The sequence below is a fragment of the Coregonus lavaretus genome (genome assembly GCF_964263955.1).
Source record: "Coregonus lavaretus genome assembly, chromosome: 34".
Taxonomy (NCBI): domain Eukaryota; kingdom Metazoa; phylum Chordata; class Actinopteri; order Salmoniformes; family Salmonidae; genus Coregonus; species Coregonus lavaretus.
This window is the reverse complement of record NC_140021.1, coordinates 18885775-18903428: the sequence shown is the minus strand read 5'-3', so window position 1 is coordinate 18903428 and position 17654 is coordinate 18885775. Positions and strand designations below refer to the sequence as shown.

General features: G+C 44.5%; 1 protein-coding gene across 1 annotated transcript in view; it reads right to left on the bottom strand.

The window, feature by feature from the left end:
* Positions 1-217: 217 nt before the first annotated feature.
* The window catches only part of cubn (cubilin (intrinsic factor-cobalamin receptor)), a gene marked incomplete at its 5' end in the record, with an annotated part of 59009 nt that continues 41572 nt past the window's right edge, over positions 218-17654 (bottom strand). The window contains 20 exons of the mRNA XM_084151825.1: positions 218-610; positions 988-1223; positions 1567-1732; positions 2036-2217; positions 2421-2562; positions 2864-3072; positions 3265-3430; positions 3561-3766; positions 7946-8163; positions 8721-8847; positions 11328-11516; positions 11751-11900; positions 12005-12161; positions 12472-12659; positions 12882-13107; positions 13522-13643; positions 13947-14096; positions 14404-14607; positions 14908-15079; positions 15345-15532. Of these exons, the coding sequence (XP_084007951.1) occupies positions 503-610; positions 988-1223; positions 1567-1732; positions 2036-2217; positions 2421-2562; positions 2864-3072; positions 3265-3430; positions 3561-3766; positions 7946-8163; positions 8721-8847; positions 11328-11516; positions 11751-11900; positions 12005-12161; positions 12472-12659; positions 12882-13107; positions 13522-13643; positions 13947-14096; positions 14404-14607; positions 14908-15079; positions 15345-15532 (3506 nt within the window). The 3' untranslated portion in view covers positions 218-502. The remainder of the gene's footprint in view (positions 611-987; positions 1224-1566; positions 1733-2035; positions 2218-2420; positions 2563-2863; positions 3073-3264; positions 3431-3560; positions 3767-7945; positions 8164-8720; positions 8848-11327; positions 11517-11750; positions 11901-12004; positions 12162-12471; positions 12660-12881; positions 13108-13521; positions 13644-13946; positions 14097-14403; positions 14608-14907; positions 15080-15344; positions 15533-17654) is intronic.

The following is a 17654-nucleotide window of genomic DNA, read 5'->3' as shown; positions in this document are numbered from 1 at the left end:
TATGACGATCGTGACAAAGAGAGATCCCTACTAATAAAAAAGGAGCTTCTTTCATGTTTTGCAAGACTGTTGCTTCTCAAAACCCAAAAACATTCCACTAATAATATGTGTCTGGACTGTCAGTCTGCTCATAAAGTTGTGTCTCCTGATGTAATAAATGCATTTACAATTCAATACAGCTGCTGTCCTGTAAGATAGATACCACCATAATTCATTTAAAACATAACTTTTATTAAAAGGTTGCTATGTCGGCTAGCACATCAAAGATGTTATATGAAAAAAGACATTCATTTATTACCCCATGGCAACTCCATAAAATACATATTTGCCATTCTTTATAAAATTATCTACAAACAGATCATTCAAACATATTCTATGGTAGAATTTTAGAGCATTTTCATTATTTACATTTAATTTATCTGCTAAGATCGCATGGCAGATGTCCAGTTTCACTGGCATGATTAGAGAATCTGTAAACAAGCTGGTTAGTGTGTGTGTCCTCTCAGCTGCTCCATGTAAGCCTGAACCCAGAGGGCAGGACAGAGTACTGAGCATTGAACACGACGTAGACGTGGTGTGAGGATGCTGTGAACGGAGCGATATTCGTCTCCTGTGAACGACAAGAAAGAAGGGAGAGGCTTAGAGGAGAAAAACCCTTGCAACAACCATTAATTGCATGTTATAATCTGTATATTAACTGTATAATAAATGCTATTGATAAATCTTATAAATGCCACATAATCCCGATATGCTCTTTTGTCCCTCAATAAAAGGTATTTTTTTGTGTGAATTATTGTCATCTGCCTGCTGAAAAGGTAAAATAATATATATTTTATAATATAAAATGTATATTTTCTGAACTTCATTGTTTATTGGTTCATCGGACCAAAACGAGACCATTTGAGGTTGAGCACGATGATACCTACGTTCCCCACAATAAAATGTTAACAAATTAACAAGTTCAATATGAATTCCTATGTTACATACCGCTCCACAGTAAGGGCCAATAGGAGGAGTGCTAGCATCTTTCCCGTCAAACAGCTTCAGGTAGTTGTTCTGGCAGTCTCCTGGGTCGTCAATGCTGATCTGGGCGAAGGTGACAGTCACCACACGCCCATTAGGAGCCTTAATGCCCCACTCACAGTGGGTACCGTTGGCATAGGTGCCAGGATAGTTTGGACTGGTCACAGAGCCGTGGTCTCCGTATAACCGCCCTCCACAACCTGGGGAGAAAACACACACACGAAAATACACATACTGTACAGACACACACCTACAATATAAATGCCAGCAACTTCTCTGTTGATATCACCTTATACAATTGTATTACAGATACACTGTTATAACCTTGTGGTAGGCTAATTTTTTAATAAACCAAACAGCTATTTTGTCATTTGATTGGATAAATTTTGACCATTGCCATGGTTGCATCATACGGTAAACTAAAGAAGGAGGAGATGGTTTAGATTACAACCAGCAGGCCCAGTGGTCTTCCATGTCTAAGACTAGGAATGTGTCTCTCTCGTCTTTCAGGATGGGGACACCCTACTGGGTTAAATCTCTCACCCTCTGGAGAAGAGGTCCAGGTGATCTCAAAGCCGTCCTGGGCACCAGAGAAGTCACTCTTGAAGCGCATGTAAAGCTGGTTGGTGCCCGGGAATATAGGATTGGGAAGTGCGGTCCCGCAGTACTTTCCTAACAGTGGGGAAGATTCTGTACTGCCATTCCGGACCTGAGGAACAAGGATGAGACGTTGCCTTTCATAAACAGACAACACCAAGGATTGATTGACTGGGATACACAGAATTCATAAAGCAGCTAAATAATAATTGATGCGGTCATCCAAATGCCATCAAAATGTAAACATCAAAGATATGAAAATGGGCATAAAAAACAAACTTCATATTTAAGGGCAAAATATAACAGACTGTCAGGAGAGAATTTCAACCAGGCCCTTGTATGGTATAAAGATGGCCATGCATCAAGTAAACTGGCAGACTGAGCCAGTGTGTCCTCAGACTGTCTGTGTTCTCACCTCTAGGTAATCATAACTACAGGTGGAGTGGGACTCCAGGTTGAAGCTGTTGAAGAACAGAGAGATGGAGTTGTTCTGGGGGGCCATGAGGATGATGGTGCAGTCCATGTTGTGGGGGTAGATGTTGGGCCAGTCGGGGCTCTTCAGGTAGCCGTAGGCCTGCTCATAGGTCCTGCTGCAGCCTGGAGGAACACACAGGAGGGACGAATAATCAGACAAGGGAGAAAACACCAGACAAATACATTAAGATAAAGACATGGGACAAACACAGATGTTTAAAATAAGTCACTAGTAAAAGGAGAATAGGGTAAGAGGGAGCCTCTCCCTAAAACTAATAGATAGGATGGTCAAGTTAGTAACGGTTGGAAGTCTGCTATCACCATACCTGCCACCTGATAGGTCAGACTCATTCCGTTGCCGGTGATGAAGGCATCAGACTTGAAGACGATGTGCATGGTCCTCCCGTAGCTGTAGAAGTCTGGAATGTGGTCCGCAGCACAGAACTTGTGCGCCTGTCCGTAGTCTCCCTGTGAAACACACAATACAGAAAGATTAAGGGCATTAGATTAAGTATTTTTTTTTGACTCACAGAGTAAGTGAAGATGGACTTTATAAAACATAGAGCTTCACAAAGAGGTGCCAGTTTGCCTGTCAGTACAGTAATTGTTATGGCTACTGTTACAGTTATGGTTAACAGTTTAAAGTAATCCTACAAATGTAAGTATATAAAATAACGTTTAATTGTAAGCTCCTTTCAAGTGAACCAAGAACACTCTGTACAAATAAACACATAAGAAATAGCAAAAAAAATAGGATAGCCTGTCTCACCACAGGCCAGTCACTCATGTGCAGGAAGTTTGTGGTACAGCTCTGGCTGGGCTGCAGGTTGAACTGTTGTACGGCTACTTTAACACTCTCCTGAGGAGGGGCGTCCAGGATCCAGATACAGGAGATGAAAGGGGGATAGGCGTTGGGGTACATAGGAGATGTTATGGTCTGGACCGCGTTTGTAGCGTTCAGAGTGCCTCCGCAAAGTCCTGGATAACGCGCACACACAAACACAGACACACAGTCAATGTCTTTTGAATTGCAATACCCACAAGTCTATTAATATAAATATGTGGCCAATGTTTTTTATTAATAATAGTGTGATGGATTAGGCAATGAGTGCAGGGCAGGTGAACTGTTATACAAAGAAAGGGAAGGAATAGAACATAAGGGTGTCTTACTGTCCTGTGCCCTGTAGGTGGCGTTGAAGCCCCTGTAGCTGATTGAGCTGTCAGTGACGAAGTGTACAGTCAGGAAGTTACTAGCAGACACAAAGGGTCCCGGAATTACATCACGTCCACAGTACTTCCCCACCAGAGGAAAGTTCATATTGTCTCCGTCAAAGATCTGATGGTGAAGGGTAGAAGGGAGGGACGGAGAGAGAGAGACAGACAGACAGACAGAGACAGCAGATTAATGAGTGAAATAACGAACAAATGAATGAACAAATGAATGGAAGAATGATATATCTCCTAACCTTGACGTAGTCGTACTGGCAGGTAGATGTAGACGTTCCCTCCAGTTCAAAGGAGGAAAAGGTGAGGTTGATGACTTTGTTGATGGGCATGGCAATGGTCCACAGGCAGTCCATATTGTACTCATAGTTTCCATCACCGTTAGAGTCCGGAGAGCCAAACATCCCTATAGGTGTGGAGAGATAACCCCCACAACCTTGCGCCGGGCCTGGAGAGAGAGACAGGGGGAAGAGCGGAGAGAGACAGGGGAGGAAGAGAGGAAAGGAAGACATGGGAATATGTGATAAAGAGATTATATACCGTATGGGCTTTGGGAGTTCTCATGCAGGCTTCCATCAGCACCGGCCTGTACCCTAAATGCCCTAAGCTCTCTCCTGGCCCCTTACACTAAGTCTGAATTTGTCCTGCTAGGTGACCTAAACTGGGACATGCTTAGGCCACCTGACCAAATCGTAAAGCAATGGGACTCCCTAAATCTTTCTCAGATTATTACCAATCCCACAAGGTATGACTCCAAACACCCAGAAAAGGCTGCTCTCCTTAATGTTATCCTCACAAATAATCCTGATAGGTATCAGTCTGGTGTTTTCTGTAATGACCTTAGTGATCACTGTTTTACAGCCTGTGTTCGTAACGGCTGCTCAGTGAAACGACCTGTCCTGATTTGTCAAAGACGCTTGCTAAAAAACTTTAATGAGCAAGCCTTCCTTCATGACCTGGCCTTTGTAAATTGGTATATAATCAGCTTGATCCCCTCTGTCGAAGATGCTTGGACCTTCTTTTTTGATATTTTCAGTGGTATTGTTAACAAACACGCCCCCATAAAGAAAATCAGAATTAAAAACAGGTTCAGCCCCTGGTTCGACCGTGATCTGGCAGAGTTACTCCACCTCAAGAATTCCATTTGGCGAAAGGCTCGGTACACGCATACTCAGGCTGACTGGCGCTCGTTCAGGCAAATTAGAAATAAGTGCACTCAGGCTATCCGGAAGGCTAAACCTAGTTACTTTAAGGAGCAGTTCTCTCTCTGTGGGTCTAACCCCAAGAAGTTCTGGAAAATGGTTAAAGACCTGGAGAATAAACTCTCCTCCTCACAGCTGCCCATGTCCCTTAATGTTGATGATGTGGTTGTTACTGACAAGGAGCACATGGCTGAGCTCTTTAATCACCACACATTAAGTAAGGATTCCTATTCGACTCAGCCACGCCTCCTTGCCCGTCCAACATTTCCTCATCTCCCACTCCTTCCAATGCGACTAGCCCCGATGCGCCGCCCTCTTTTTCCCCTGCCCCGCTACAAAGTTTCTCCCTGCAGGCGGTCACAGAGTCCGAGGTGCTAAAGGAGCTCCTTAAACTTGACCCCAAAAAACCATCTGGGTCAGATGGTTTAGACCTTTTCTTCTTTAAGGTTGCAGCCCCTATCATCGCCAAGCCTATCTCTGACCTTTTTAACCTGTCTCTCCTCTCTGGGGAGGTTCCCATTGCTTGGAAGGCAGCCACGGTGCATCCTTTATTTAAAGGGGGAGATCAAGCTGATCCTAACTGTTATAGGCCAATTTCTATTTTGTCCTGTTTATCAAAAGTGTTGGAAAAACTTGTCAATAATCAACTGACTGGCTTTCTTGTCTATAGTATTCTCTCTGGTATGCAATCTGGTTTCCGCTCAGGTTATGGATGTGTCACTGCAACCTTAAAAGGTCCTAAATGATGTCACCATTGCCCTTGATTCTAAGCAATGTTGTGCTGCTATTTTTATTGACATGGCCAAAGCTTTTGATACGGTAGACCATTCCATTCTTGTGGGCCGGCTAAGGAGTATTGGTGTCTCTGAGGGGTCTTTGGCCTGGTTTGCTAACTACCTCTCTCAAAGAGTGCAGTGTCTAAAATCGGAACATCTGCTGTCTGAGACACTGCCTGTCACCAAGGGAGTACCCCAAGGCTCGATCCTAGGCCCCACGCTCTACTCAATTTACATCAACAACATAGCTCAGGCAGTAGGAAGCTCTCGCATCCATTTATATGCAGATGATAGTCTTATACTCAGCTGGCCCCTCCCCGGATTTTGTGTTAAACGCTCTACAACAAAGCTTTCTTAGTGTCCAACAAGCTTTCTCTGCCCTTAACCCTGTTCTGAACACCTCCAAAACAAAGGTCATGTGGTTTGGTAAGAAGAATGCCCCTCTCCCAACCGGTGTGATTACTACCTCTGAGGGTTTAGAGCTTGAGGTAGTCACCTCATACAAGTACCTGGGAGTATGGCTAGATGGTACACTGTCCTTCTCTCAGCACATATCAAAGCTGCAGTCTAAGGTTAAATCTAGACTTGGTTTCCTCTATCGTAATCGCTCCTCTTTCACCCCAGCTGCCAAACTAACCCTGATTCAGATGACCATCCTACCCATGCTAGATTACGGAGACGTAATTTATAGATTGGCAGGTAAGGGTGCTCTCGAGCGACTAGATGTTCTTTACCATTCGGCCATCAGATTTGCCACCAATGCTCCTTATAGGACACATCACTGCACTCTATACTCCTCTGTAAACTAGTCATCTCTGTATCCCCATCGCAAGACCCACTGGTTGATGCTTATTTATAAAACCCTCTTAGGCCTCACTCAGCCCTCATCTGCAGCACTCATCCTCCACATACAACACCTGTTCTGTCAGTCACATTCTGTTAAAAGGTCCCCAAAGCACAAACATCCCTGGGTCGCTCCTCTATTCAGTTCTCTGCAGCTAGCGACTGGAACGAGCTGCAAAAAACACTCCAACTGGACAGTTTTACCTTCATCTCTTCATTCAAAGACTCAATCATGGACACTCTTACTGAGAGTTGTGGCTGCTTCGCGTGATGTGTTGTTGTCTCTACCTTCTTGCCCTTTGTGCTGTTGTCTGTGCCCAATAATATTTATACCATGTTTTGTGCTGCTACCATGTTGTGCTACTGCCATGTTGTGTTGCTACCATGTTGTTGTCATGTTGTGTTGCTACCATGCTGTGTTGTTATGTGTTGCTGCCATGCTATGTTGTTGTCTTAGGTCTCTCTTTATGTAGTGTTGTGGGGTCTCTCTTGTTGTGGTGTGTTTTGTCCTATATTTTTTATTTAATTTTTTAGGTTTAATCCCAGCCCCCGTCCCCGCAGGAGGCCTTTTGCCTTTTGGTAGGCCGTCATTGTAAATAAGAATTTGTTCTTAACTGACTTGCCTAGTTAAATAAAGGTTAAATAATTAAAATAAAAACAGCAGATGGCGCTAAATGTCCATGAATTCCAAAAGAAGATTGCATGGCTGTTATTACACATGTATAGGCCTACATCATCAAACAAGGTTGATACACCTTCAAAACAGTACTGGTTGAGTATCTACCCATCAAGTGATATTTAATATCACATCAAGAGTATCATTGCCCCCATATACTCAGTTGTCCCTCCTGCTGTTGCTGCTCTGTATGCATCTAAACTGAGGCACTGGATATGTCTGAGCTGTGAACATTGAACATAATGTGTTAAAACCTATAGAACTCCCAACACTCCCAGAGAGAGAGCGAGAGGGTAAGCTGTGAATATTGAACAGAATGTGTTCAAATCTATAGAACTCCCAACACCCCCGGAGAGACAGAGGAGTGTTTGTGTGCGCAGTCATAAATCTTCCCCCTCTGCCCAGTCTGTTCAGCTGCTCACATCCCTCGGAAGGCCTTCTGCTCCATGGGAAACAGGGGGAACCACAGCTGGAGATTGATTTTAGTGTAACACAGAGGGGGTGATTCACTATGGCTCTCTTCTAAGACAATGATGGAATCTTGGATTCTTTCTCAGCCCTCCCTATACTTTATAGAGACATTTGTATCTAGACTATCAAACAAATACAAATCAACTAGATAAAATGCATTAAAATAAATGGCAAAAGAGATTTAAAAAAACTCACATTCACGCCCTTTATTCACTAGCTTGATGCATGCAGAACGCCTCTCTCTCTTTTGTCCTGGTCTGAGTACACTAGTATGGCAGGCTGGCCCCTTGCCCATCGGATGGACAAAAGGCTGTTTATGTGCAGCGGGCAGTCAGTCATTGGGAATGTACCCCCCCTCTACACACCGATTTAAGACTTGGGTTGATACTGGAGTGAGTAGAACAACAATCCTGGCCTCTCACTGATTTAGAGTGAGTGTAAAACAAATTATAGTAACTTAACGTCGACAGTAGCTTGGAGCCTGAATAAGTATAGGACAATGTAAGATTTGTAAAAATATATATATATATAGATACTCTCCATTGTTTTCAATAGCCCATATAGTGTCAGGGACACTTAGGGATAGACGATAAGAAAAATGTAACACTGTCCATTGTTTTTAATAGACCAATAGAGAAGCCCAGTGTAAGATGACCTACCCAGAGTCTCAATGTAGGTGGCCCTCCAGCCAATCCCAGACACGGATGAGTCGGTAATGAAGGCGATGAACATCTGATTGGTTGTGGACTGGAGGTTGGGCGGGAGTGCCGTGCCACAGAACTGCCCCATTATAGGAGCCATGGTGTTGGGCCCGTCGTACACGATCACGTAGTCATAGCGACAGGACGACGACGCCTCCAGATGGAAGGTGTTCCACCTGATTGGTGGAAGGAGAGGCAGAGGGTTATGGGACGTCTGAGGAGATGTGGGTGTCATTTAAAGCCTAACACGACTTTCGAGAAAGGTGTCAACCTGTTCATGTGGGTTTGTTAAAACACTGTCACACACAGAAAGTCCCTTTGGAGGAAAGTAATTGTTTTGAGTTAGGAGGTGCCTGGTCCATAGAGGAAAACTTTCCACACACACCCAGACACACACACACGGACACACACTCTCAGTGGGGTTATGGTGTGACACAAAGGGAATAACACCTGCAGGTGGAAACAGGCAGGACATGAGACAGTCTGTTCTCTTCTGATCACAGAGAGAAAAACTGTTCCAGAATCAGAATGATCTTACTACACTACAAACATGAGGTACTCATTGTTAGCTAAGAATGCAGTCTTATACGTGCTTTATACTAAGTCAACACTTCAGCTTAAGCCTTGCATTTGCTCCCTGTTCTTATTTTGAATGATGATGGATTGTGTTGGTTTTCTGATCATTATTAGACCTCTGGGTTGTTAGACAAAGCAGCATGTCCCTTGGACTCACTTGAGGTTGATGACCCAGTTTTCGGTGACGATGATGTGGTAGGTACAGTTCATGTTGTGGTGGTAGTTATCGATGCCAGCTGGGCTGCTGACCGTACCAGAAGTGCTGTTGAACACACCTCCACATGCTAAGAGTAAAAAAACACTGATTAATACCATTCTATGACCATACCAGAGACAAAAATACCTTATATTAATATCCTTCCACCACCTTTGTCTGCTACTTGAATTAAATCGACTTGAATGAATTCTACTTGAATGAATTCTGTTGATTTTCAGACTGTATTTTGCTGTGTGTCTTGGCTCTGAGAGAAGAGCTGTTTTCATTAAGCAATAAGGTTTTCGTTTTTAACTACTCTGAGCTTTCAACGTGACCATGCCACTGTAGACATGAGTCATCTAAAAGGCTTGATGGAGAGTGGTGTCTCCCCCATTATAGAGGCTATAATGGCTGCCTTGTCATACTGTCTGAAGTGTGTGAGTCATTTAGCTACTGATGATGATACTTATTTACTGTTCTGTCTGACAGGCTGCATGTCTGAATATTACAGAGGTCAGAGTGTAATCATTATGAATTGAAGGGTGCGTGTGTGTGTTTGTGAGCATGCCTTCAGAAAGTATTCATACCCTTTGACATATTCCACATTTTGCTGTGTTACAGCCTGAATTCAAAATGGATTAAACTGTTTTTTCTCACCCATTTACACACAATACCCCGTAATGAAAAACTGAAAACATGTTTTTAGAAATGTTATCAAATTTGTTGAAAATGAAATACAGAAATATCTCATTTTCAGGTCTTGCCATAGATTTTCAAGTAGATTTAAGTCAAAACTGTAACTCGGCCACTCTGGAACATTCTTCTTGGTAAGCAACTCCAGCGTAGATTTGGCCTTGTGTTTTAGGTTATTGTCCTGCTGAAAAGTGAATTCCTTTCCCAGTGTCTGGGGGAAAGCAGACTGAACCAGGTTTTCCACTAGGACTTTGCCTGCACTTAGCTCCATTCCATTTATTTTTTATCCTGAAAAACTCCCAAGCCCTTAATGGTTACAAGCATACCCATAACATGATGCAGCCACCACTATGCTTGAAAATATGGAGAGTGGTACTCAGTAATGTGTTATATTGGATTTGCCCAAAAAATAACACTTTTTTTTCAGGATAAAAAAGTTAATTGCTTTGCCACATTTTTTGCAATATTACTTTAGTGCCTTGTTGCAAACAAGATGCATGTTTTGGAATATTTATATTCTGTTCAGGCTTCCTTCTTTTCACTCATTTAGGTTAGTATTGTGTTGTAACTACAATGCTGTTGATCCGTCCTCAGTTTTTTTCTATTACAGCCATTAAACTCTGTAACTGTTTTAAAGTTACCATTGGCCTCATGTTGAAATCCCTGAACGGTTTCCTTCCTCTCCGGCAACTGAGTTAGGAAGGACGCCTGTATCTTTTTAGTGACTGGGTGTATTGATACACCATCCAAAGTGTATTTAATAACTTCACCATGCTCAAAGGGTTATTCAATATCTGCCTCTTTTTTTTTTTTTTTTTTTTTTTTTTTTACCCATCTACCAATAGGTGCCCTTCTTTGCGAGGCATTGGAAAACCTCCCTGGTCTTTGTGGTTGAATCTGTGTTTGAAATTCACTGCTCGACTGAGGGACCTTACAGATAATTGTATGTGTGGGGTACAGAGATGAGGTAGTCATTCCAAAATCATGTTAAACACTATTATTAGGTATTATGTGACTTGTTAAGCACATTGTTACTCCTGAATTTATTTAGGCTTGCCATAACAAAGGGGTTGAATACTTATTGACTCAAGACATTTCAGCTTTTCATTTTTTATTAATTTGTAAAAATATCTTTGACATTATGGGGTATTGTGTGTAGGCCAGTGACCATTATGGGGTATTGTGTGTAGGCCAGTGACCATTTTAAATTCAGGCTGTAACAACACAATTTGTAAAAAGTCATGGGGTGTCAATACTTTCTGAAGGCACTGTATGTTTGTGTGGGTCTATTGTGTGTATGTGTTGCCCCTGGCCTGGTATCCATCTGCTGTGGCCTGGTATCCAGAGCCCTCTCTCCTCTCAAATCCCCTCTGATTGTTAGAAAGCGCAGCGTCTCTCCATTCTTCACATTCTCCACTGGGCTGAATGGAGCGCCAGCGCAACGGCAGCATTCCCCTCTTAATGGTAAACAACCCCAGAACTATGAGGCCAAAAGCCCAAAACACTGAGCCCAGAGGCCCAGACAGACCCAGTCAGGGCCAGAACGCACTAATACTCAGGTGTAAGCAATATGGTAATAGCTCCACCTTGCCTTTTGTTAGGGTTCACCACATTTCACCACATTTGCTTACACAAATAAAATATTCTCAGATCTTTTCAAGTGCATAAGGCAAATGTGTCAAACTCCAGTCCTCTGAAGGTAGTTAGGAACTCTCCTCACCTTGTTGTCTAAGTCTAAATTGGGCAGGAGTTGAAAGGAAATAACAAAAACCAGCCGAGGCACGGCCAGGAATTGAGTTGGACACCCCTGGCAGAAGGCTTAGGGTCCATGGGTTGATTTAGGATTGGGCCTCAGACTTGAAGCATGATACTCACGTATAGCTCTGTACTCAGCCAGGAAGCCGTTGTCGTTGATGATGGAGTCGGAGTAGAAGTTGACCAGCATGGGTCCCAGGGTGTTGAAGGGTCCAGGGATGGTGCTGCCACACAAGGTGGCCAGAGGGGTCCCCGTAGGGTGGGTACCACGGTACACCTTCACCCCGTCATACAGACACGTGGAATGGGCTAGGACAGGACACAGGTTAGGACAATATAGGGGGAAACTAACTGTAAAAATAATCGTAGTATTATAAATGTGATTTGAAGGTAGAATAAGCGATACGCATTTCGGAAGTAGCATATCGGGCTGACTTTCTCAACAGCAAAGAGCAAGAGACAAATCTCTTGTGCAGTTGTTGTTACACAGCTATCATATTGCAGGAGAGCCAAGATGACCATTTAGATGGTCCTCCTTCTTACCTTCTACCTGGAAGCTGCGGAACTCCAGGATGACGACAGTCTGGGGTCCAACGTCTATGAGGTAACTACAGTCGGAGAGTATGGGGTAGTCGGCTGGGTAGTTGGGCGACACCACCCGGCCGGTGGGGGCAGTGAAGTTAGCTCCACACCCTAAGAGAAGACACCAACAGAGAGAACTTTATAGTAGTTCAAATCCACTGATATATGACGACTGTAAATGTGTAACTAACAGACACTAGTAGTACTCTACTCACTTGTGATGTAGTTGGCTGAGAAGCCTCTTCCTGGGGTTCCAGTGGACTGGAACCTAGTGGTGATGGTGTTGTAGGGAGCGATGATGGGGGCTGGGGCGGTGGTACCACAACCTGTAGCTAGCAGTCCATCAGTTCGCTCACTATCACCTGACCACACCTACAGGTAATACCACAGAGACAGTAATAAACAGACGTGATGTTCAGTATGTACTGTACAGTAGGGAGATTTGATGTCAACTGGATCAGTGCTGTCACACCCTGCAGCTAGCAGACCACAGATCCACTGGTGTAACACACACCCCTGCACAGAACCGTTATACAGAGGAATTCCCACTCCTTGGGTTCATTATTTTAGTCATGTGGTGTCAGCGGAGCATCAACCTTGCAGTAACAAAGGCTATTTTAATAGAGGGCGCAATCCTATCAAGCAAGTACAGGAGAGAGGAGGTTCAATGGTGTGTGTTTACCTTGATGTAGTTGCTCTGGCACTGCCCGTTGGCATCAGGGATCTGGAAGTCAGAGCTGAAGTTCATCTCTAGGTGGTTGCCCTCGTGGGCAATGATGGTCCAGGAACACTCGATGTTGGCAGGGAAGTTCTGAGGGTAGTTGGGAGACTTGATGACGCCAGTGTCAGCGTGTATCACTCCTCCACAGCCTGTAGGGATACAATAGTACATCATGTTTTCACAACATATCACACAACTTTCACAGAACAATCACAAGACCAGGGCTGGGGTGAATTCCATTTAAATTCAGTCAATCCAGAAAGTATCTGATTTCTATATTTGTTTACTTCCTGAATTGACTGAATTGAAATGAAATTGACCTCAACCCTGGCCAAGACGACATCCTGGTCACTCATTGGCCCATAGCCTACCTGAGGAGTCAGTTGACCAGGTGGCCACGAACCCTCCCCTGGACACTGAGTGATCGGCCAGGAAAACCACCACCAGCTTGTTGGACCCTGATTGGATGGTTCCCGGGGAGGTGGTTCCACAGTACTGGCCAATCACAGGAGACCCTGGGGAGCCCCCGTTGAAGATGGTGACAGAGTCCCAGCCACAGGTATTGTGAGGCTCCAGGTTGAAGTAGCTGAAGGTGAGCTGAGGGTACAACAGGGGGTGGTTTGAATGGTTTTTAAGGGAAATCTGTATGGTATGTGATGGCTGTTGGTGTTGCATAAGCTGTATTTATACTATACCATACAATTTATAGCACAAGCTCTGCATAAATACCATACACTACATCAATGTCACTATTAATGTTACTATCACCTAAAAAAACTGACCATCCAGGTAAATAAATATAACAATCACACCATCTACCAAAGAGAAATGCATCACAAATGCATCACAAATCCTCTTTACTTCCCAAAATGGCTAGCTAGCTACTTCACATGTTTATTGATATTGGTCTTACAGTGTTAGCTATGTAGCTAACTTTAACTACCAAAACACACAAACACAAGATTGAATCCAACTCCAGAATGTGCTGCTGAGGGATTCTCCACTACTCACAGTGATGGTGTGACCCTCAGGGGCCTCTAGTAACCAAGCACAGCGACTGGGGCTGGGGTAGATGTTAGGGTAGGCAGGGCTAGAGATGATGCCTCCCTGTCCGGTCTGCCTACCACCACATTCTATAGGGAGGTAAGTAGACAGAGGTAGAGGTTAGGAGCTAGACACAACGGCTGAGTAAAGAGGTTCATGTTTGGTTAGGCAGGACTGGAGATTACACCTCCTTCCCCAGTCTACCAACAACCAGGGAGATGGAGAGGTCATGAAGATTGTAATGTTACATTTCATATCTTGATGCCTTAGTGGAGCATCGATCTGTGTCTGATATCCCTCAGAATAAAACTTGTGGTGCTCGGACCACATGATGTTCAGTTAAGATATTGAGGAACTGTACGTGAGAGACATAGAGATGGGGCTAAACTCACCGGAGAATAGGTACTTGGCCTTGAAGCCCAGGTCTCCTATAGCTTGGTTGGTCTGGAAGTGGACCCAGAGTTCAGGGGTGGACACCACCAGGGGAATCATAGGAGTGGTCTGGCCACAGAACTGGGCCAGCAGCTCCCCGCTAGAGTCACCTAGGAAGGGAAGATACACAACATCCACACAGTTACACAGCCTGTTTCTGGGGATCAGTTTTCAGCAAGGTTAGGCACATAATCACTTGTCTTTATAACTTAGGGGAAGTTTCCCGGACATAGATTAAGACTAGTCCTGGAATAAAAAGCAAGCTCAATGCAGAATCTCCATTGAAAGTGCTTTTTAGTCTACGGCTAGGCTTAAATCTGTGTCTGGTAAACCGCCCCAATGAGTAGTTACTTTAATTACGAACATAAACATTCTTCAATTAGCAAAACAACACATTCAGAGCGCGTTGTGACTCACCCAGGCGGAACTCTATGTAGTCGGACTCGCAGGTCTGATGGTTCTCCAGGTGTAGGTCTTCTAGGAGGACCACGATGGACGAGTTGATTTGTGTAGGGTTCTGGATCAGCCACTCACAGTTCAGGTTGTTGCTGTAGTTAGAGGTGAGGTAGCCCGGGGAGGTGAAGTTACCTCCAGCTGGGTCACTAAGGATGCCACCACATACTATGGAGGAGGACATAGAGGTTAAGAACAAGACAACACTGAAGGGTATTTTAAATGTATGATATTTCACTTGAGAGCAGCTTTGATAATTCAAATCAAATCAAATCCACATGTTAACATCCCTATAAGGATGGCAACACACTTTACACATTAAAGACATACTTTGCATAAGGTCACATCTGCGTTGGCTGCCTTTATTATTAACCCTTATAGGTACTGAAGGTTGACTGAGAACACATTATCTTATACCAATGCCCTGGGGAAGAGTTGCGAGGAAGAGGAGAGTAGAGCTGTACTCACATGCATCTTCACTGGAGGAGTAGGTAGCTGTAAAGCCTCCATTGGAGACAGAGGAGTCGGTACGGAACACTACAGTCATGGTGTTCCCTGATGACTTAACCTGGTAGCCTGTTGGCACGGTGCCACACAACCGCTGGATATGAGGGGCAGTTGCCGCCACGCCGTTTAACACCTGAGGGAGGAGAACCACGCCATCAGAACCAGTTAGAACCATTAGAACTGCATTAGAACCAATAAAGTCATACTGGAAGCATGGAAAGACCACGGATGTGACCTGGCTGATTACGTGCTAGAAGAATTGAGCACAATTTAATCTTAGATTAAATGACTACACAGCAAGTGGGGGCAAATGAGAAAATAAACAACAGACTGACTTAAAGGATGAAAAAGTTAACCTAAAAGATGAGAAGGACAGCTGAAAGATAAGTGGGACCCACATCCACATAGTCGGCATAGCAGCTGCTGCTGCTGGTGCCCTCCAGCCGAAGGTCGTTGATGGTGAGAGTGACCCTTCTCCCCGGGACCACAGTTATTTCCCAACGACACGTACGGCTGTGAGGGTACAGGTTGGGGTAGTTAGGGGATGAGATGGTCCCCGAGGGAGCGTTCAGCTCACCTCCACACACTGTAGGGGGACAGTATAGAAAGAATGAGAGTGCAAAAGAAAGAATGGGTTGTTTACATCAATACCTAACTACAGCTTATTAACTTTGACTGTCAGTCAGTCATTTTCACTGCTAATACCAATACTACACGAAGCTATGACACAGAAATCACACATACAGTGCATTCGGAAAGTATTCAGACACCTTCCCTTTTCCGCATTTTGTTACGTTTCAGCCTTATTCTAAAATTGATTAAATTATTTATTTTCCTCATCAATCTGAACACAATAACCCATAATGACAAAGCGAAAACTGGTTTTTAGAAATGTTTGCTAATTTATTAAATATAAAAACAGAAATACTTTATTTACAGAAGTATTCTGACCCTTTGCTAGGAGACTTGAAATTGAGCTCAGGTGCATCCTGTTTCCGTTCATCATCCTTGATATGTTTCTACAACTTGATTGGAGTCCACCTGTGGTAAATTCAATTGATTGGACATGATTTGGAAAGGCACACCTTCTATATCAAGGTCCCACAGTTGACAGTGTATGTCAGAGCAAAACCAAGCCATGAGGTTGAAGGAATTGTCCGTAGAGCTGCGAGACAGTATTGTGTCGAGGAACAGATCTGGGGAAGTGTACCAAAAAAATTCTGCAGCATTGAAGGTCCCCAAGAACACAGTGGCCTCCATCATTCTTCAATGGAAGAAGTTTGGAACCACTAAGACTCTTCCTAGAGCTGGCCGCCCAGCCAAACTGAGCAATCGGGGGAGAAGGGCCTTGGTCAGGGAGGTGACCAAGAACCCGATGGTCACTCTGACAGAGCTCCAGAGTTACATTTACATTTTAGTCATTTAGCAGACGCTCTTATCCAGAGCGAGTTACAGGAGCAATTAGGGTTAAGTGCCTTGCTCAAGGGCACATTTACGTCATTTAGCAGACGCTCTTATCCAGAGCGACTTACAAATTGGTGCATTCACCCTATAGCCAGTGGGAAAACCACTTTACACTTTTTTAGAAGGATTACTTTATCCTATCCCAGGTATTCCTTAAAGAGGTGGGGTTTCAAATGTCTCCGGAAGGTGGTGAGTGACTCCGCTGTCCTGGCGTCGTGAGGGAGCTTGTTCCACCATTGGGGTGCCAGAGCAGCGAACAGTTTTGACTGGGCTGAGCGGGAACTATGCTTCCGCAGAGGAAGGGGAGCCAGCAGGCCAGAGGTGGATGAACGCAATGCCCTCGTTTGGGTGTAGGGACTGATCAGAGCCCGAAGGTACGGAGGTGCCGTTCCCCTCACTGCTCCATTGGCAAGCACCATGGTCTTGTAACGGAGTTCCTCTGTAGAGATGGGAGAAACTTCCAGAAGGACAACCATCTCTGCAGCACAACCATCTCTGCAGCACTCCACCAATCAGGCCTTAATGGTAGAGTGGGCAGACGGAAGCCACTCCTCAGTAAAAGGCACATGACAGCCCGCTTGGATTTGGCCAAAAAGGCACCTAAAGGACTCTCAGACCATGAGAAACAAGATTCTCTGGTCTGGTGAAACCAAGATTGAACTCTTTGGCCTGAATGCCAAGCGTCACGTCTGGAGGAAACCTGGCACCATCCCTATGGTGAAGCATGGTGGTGGCAGCATCATGCTGTGGGGATGTTTTTCAGCGGCAGGGACTGGGAGTCTAGTCAGGATTGAGGGAAAGATGAACGGAGCAAAGTATAGAGAGATCCTTGATGAAAACCTGCTCCAGAGCGCTCAGGACCTCATACTGGGCCGAAGGTTCACCTTCCAATAGGACAATAACCCTAAGTACACAGCCAAGACAACACAGGAGTGGCTTCGGGACAAGTCGCTGAATGTCCTTGAGTGGCCCAGCCAGAGCCCGGACTTGAACATCTCTGGAGAGACCTGAAAATAGCTGTGCAGCGACGCTCCCCATCCAACCTGACAGAGCTTGAGAGGATCTGCAGAGAAGAATGGGAGAAACTCCCCAAATACAGGTGTGGCAAACATGTAGCGTCATACCCAAGAAGACTCGAGGCTGTAATCGCTGCCAAAGGTGCTTCAACAAAGTACTGAGTAAAGGGTCTGAATACTTATGTAAATGTGATATTTCAGTTTTTCTTTTGTAATACATTTGCAAAA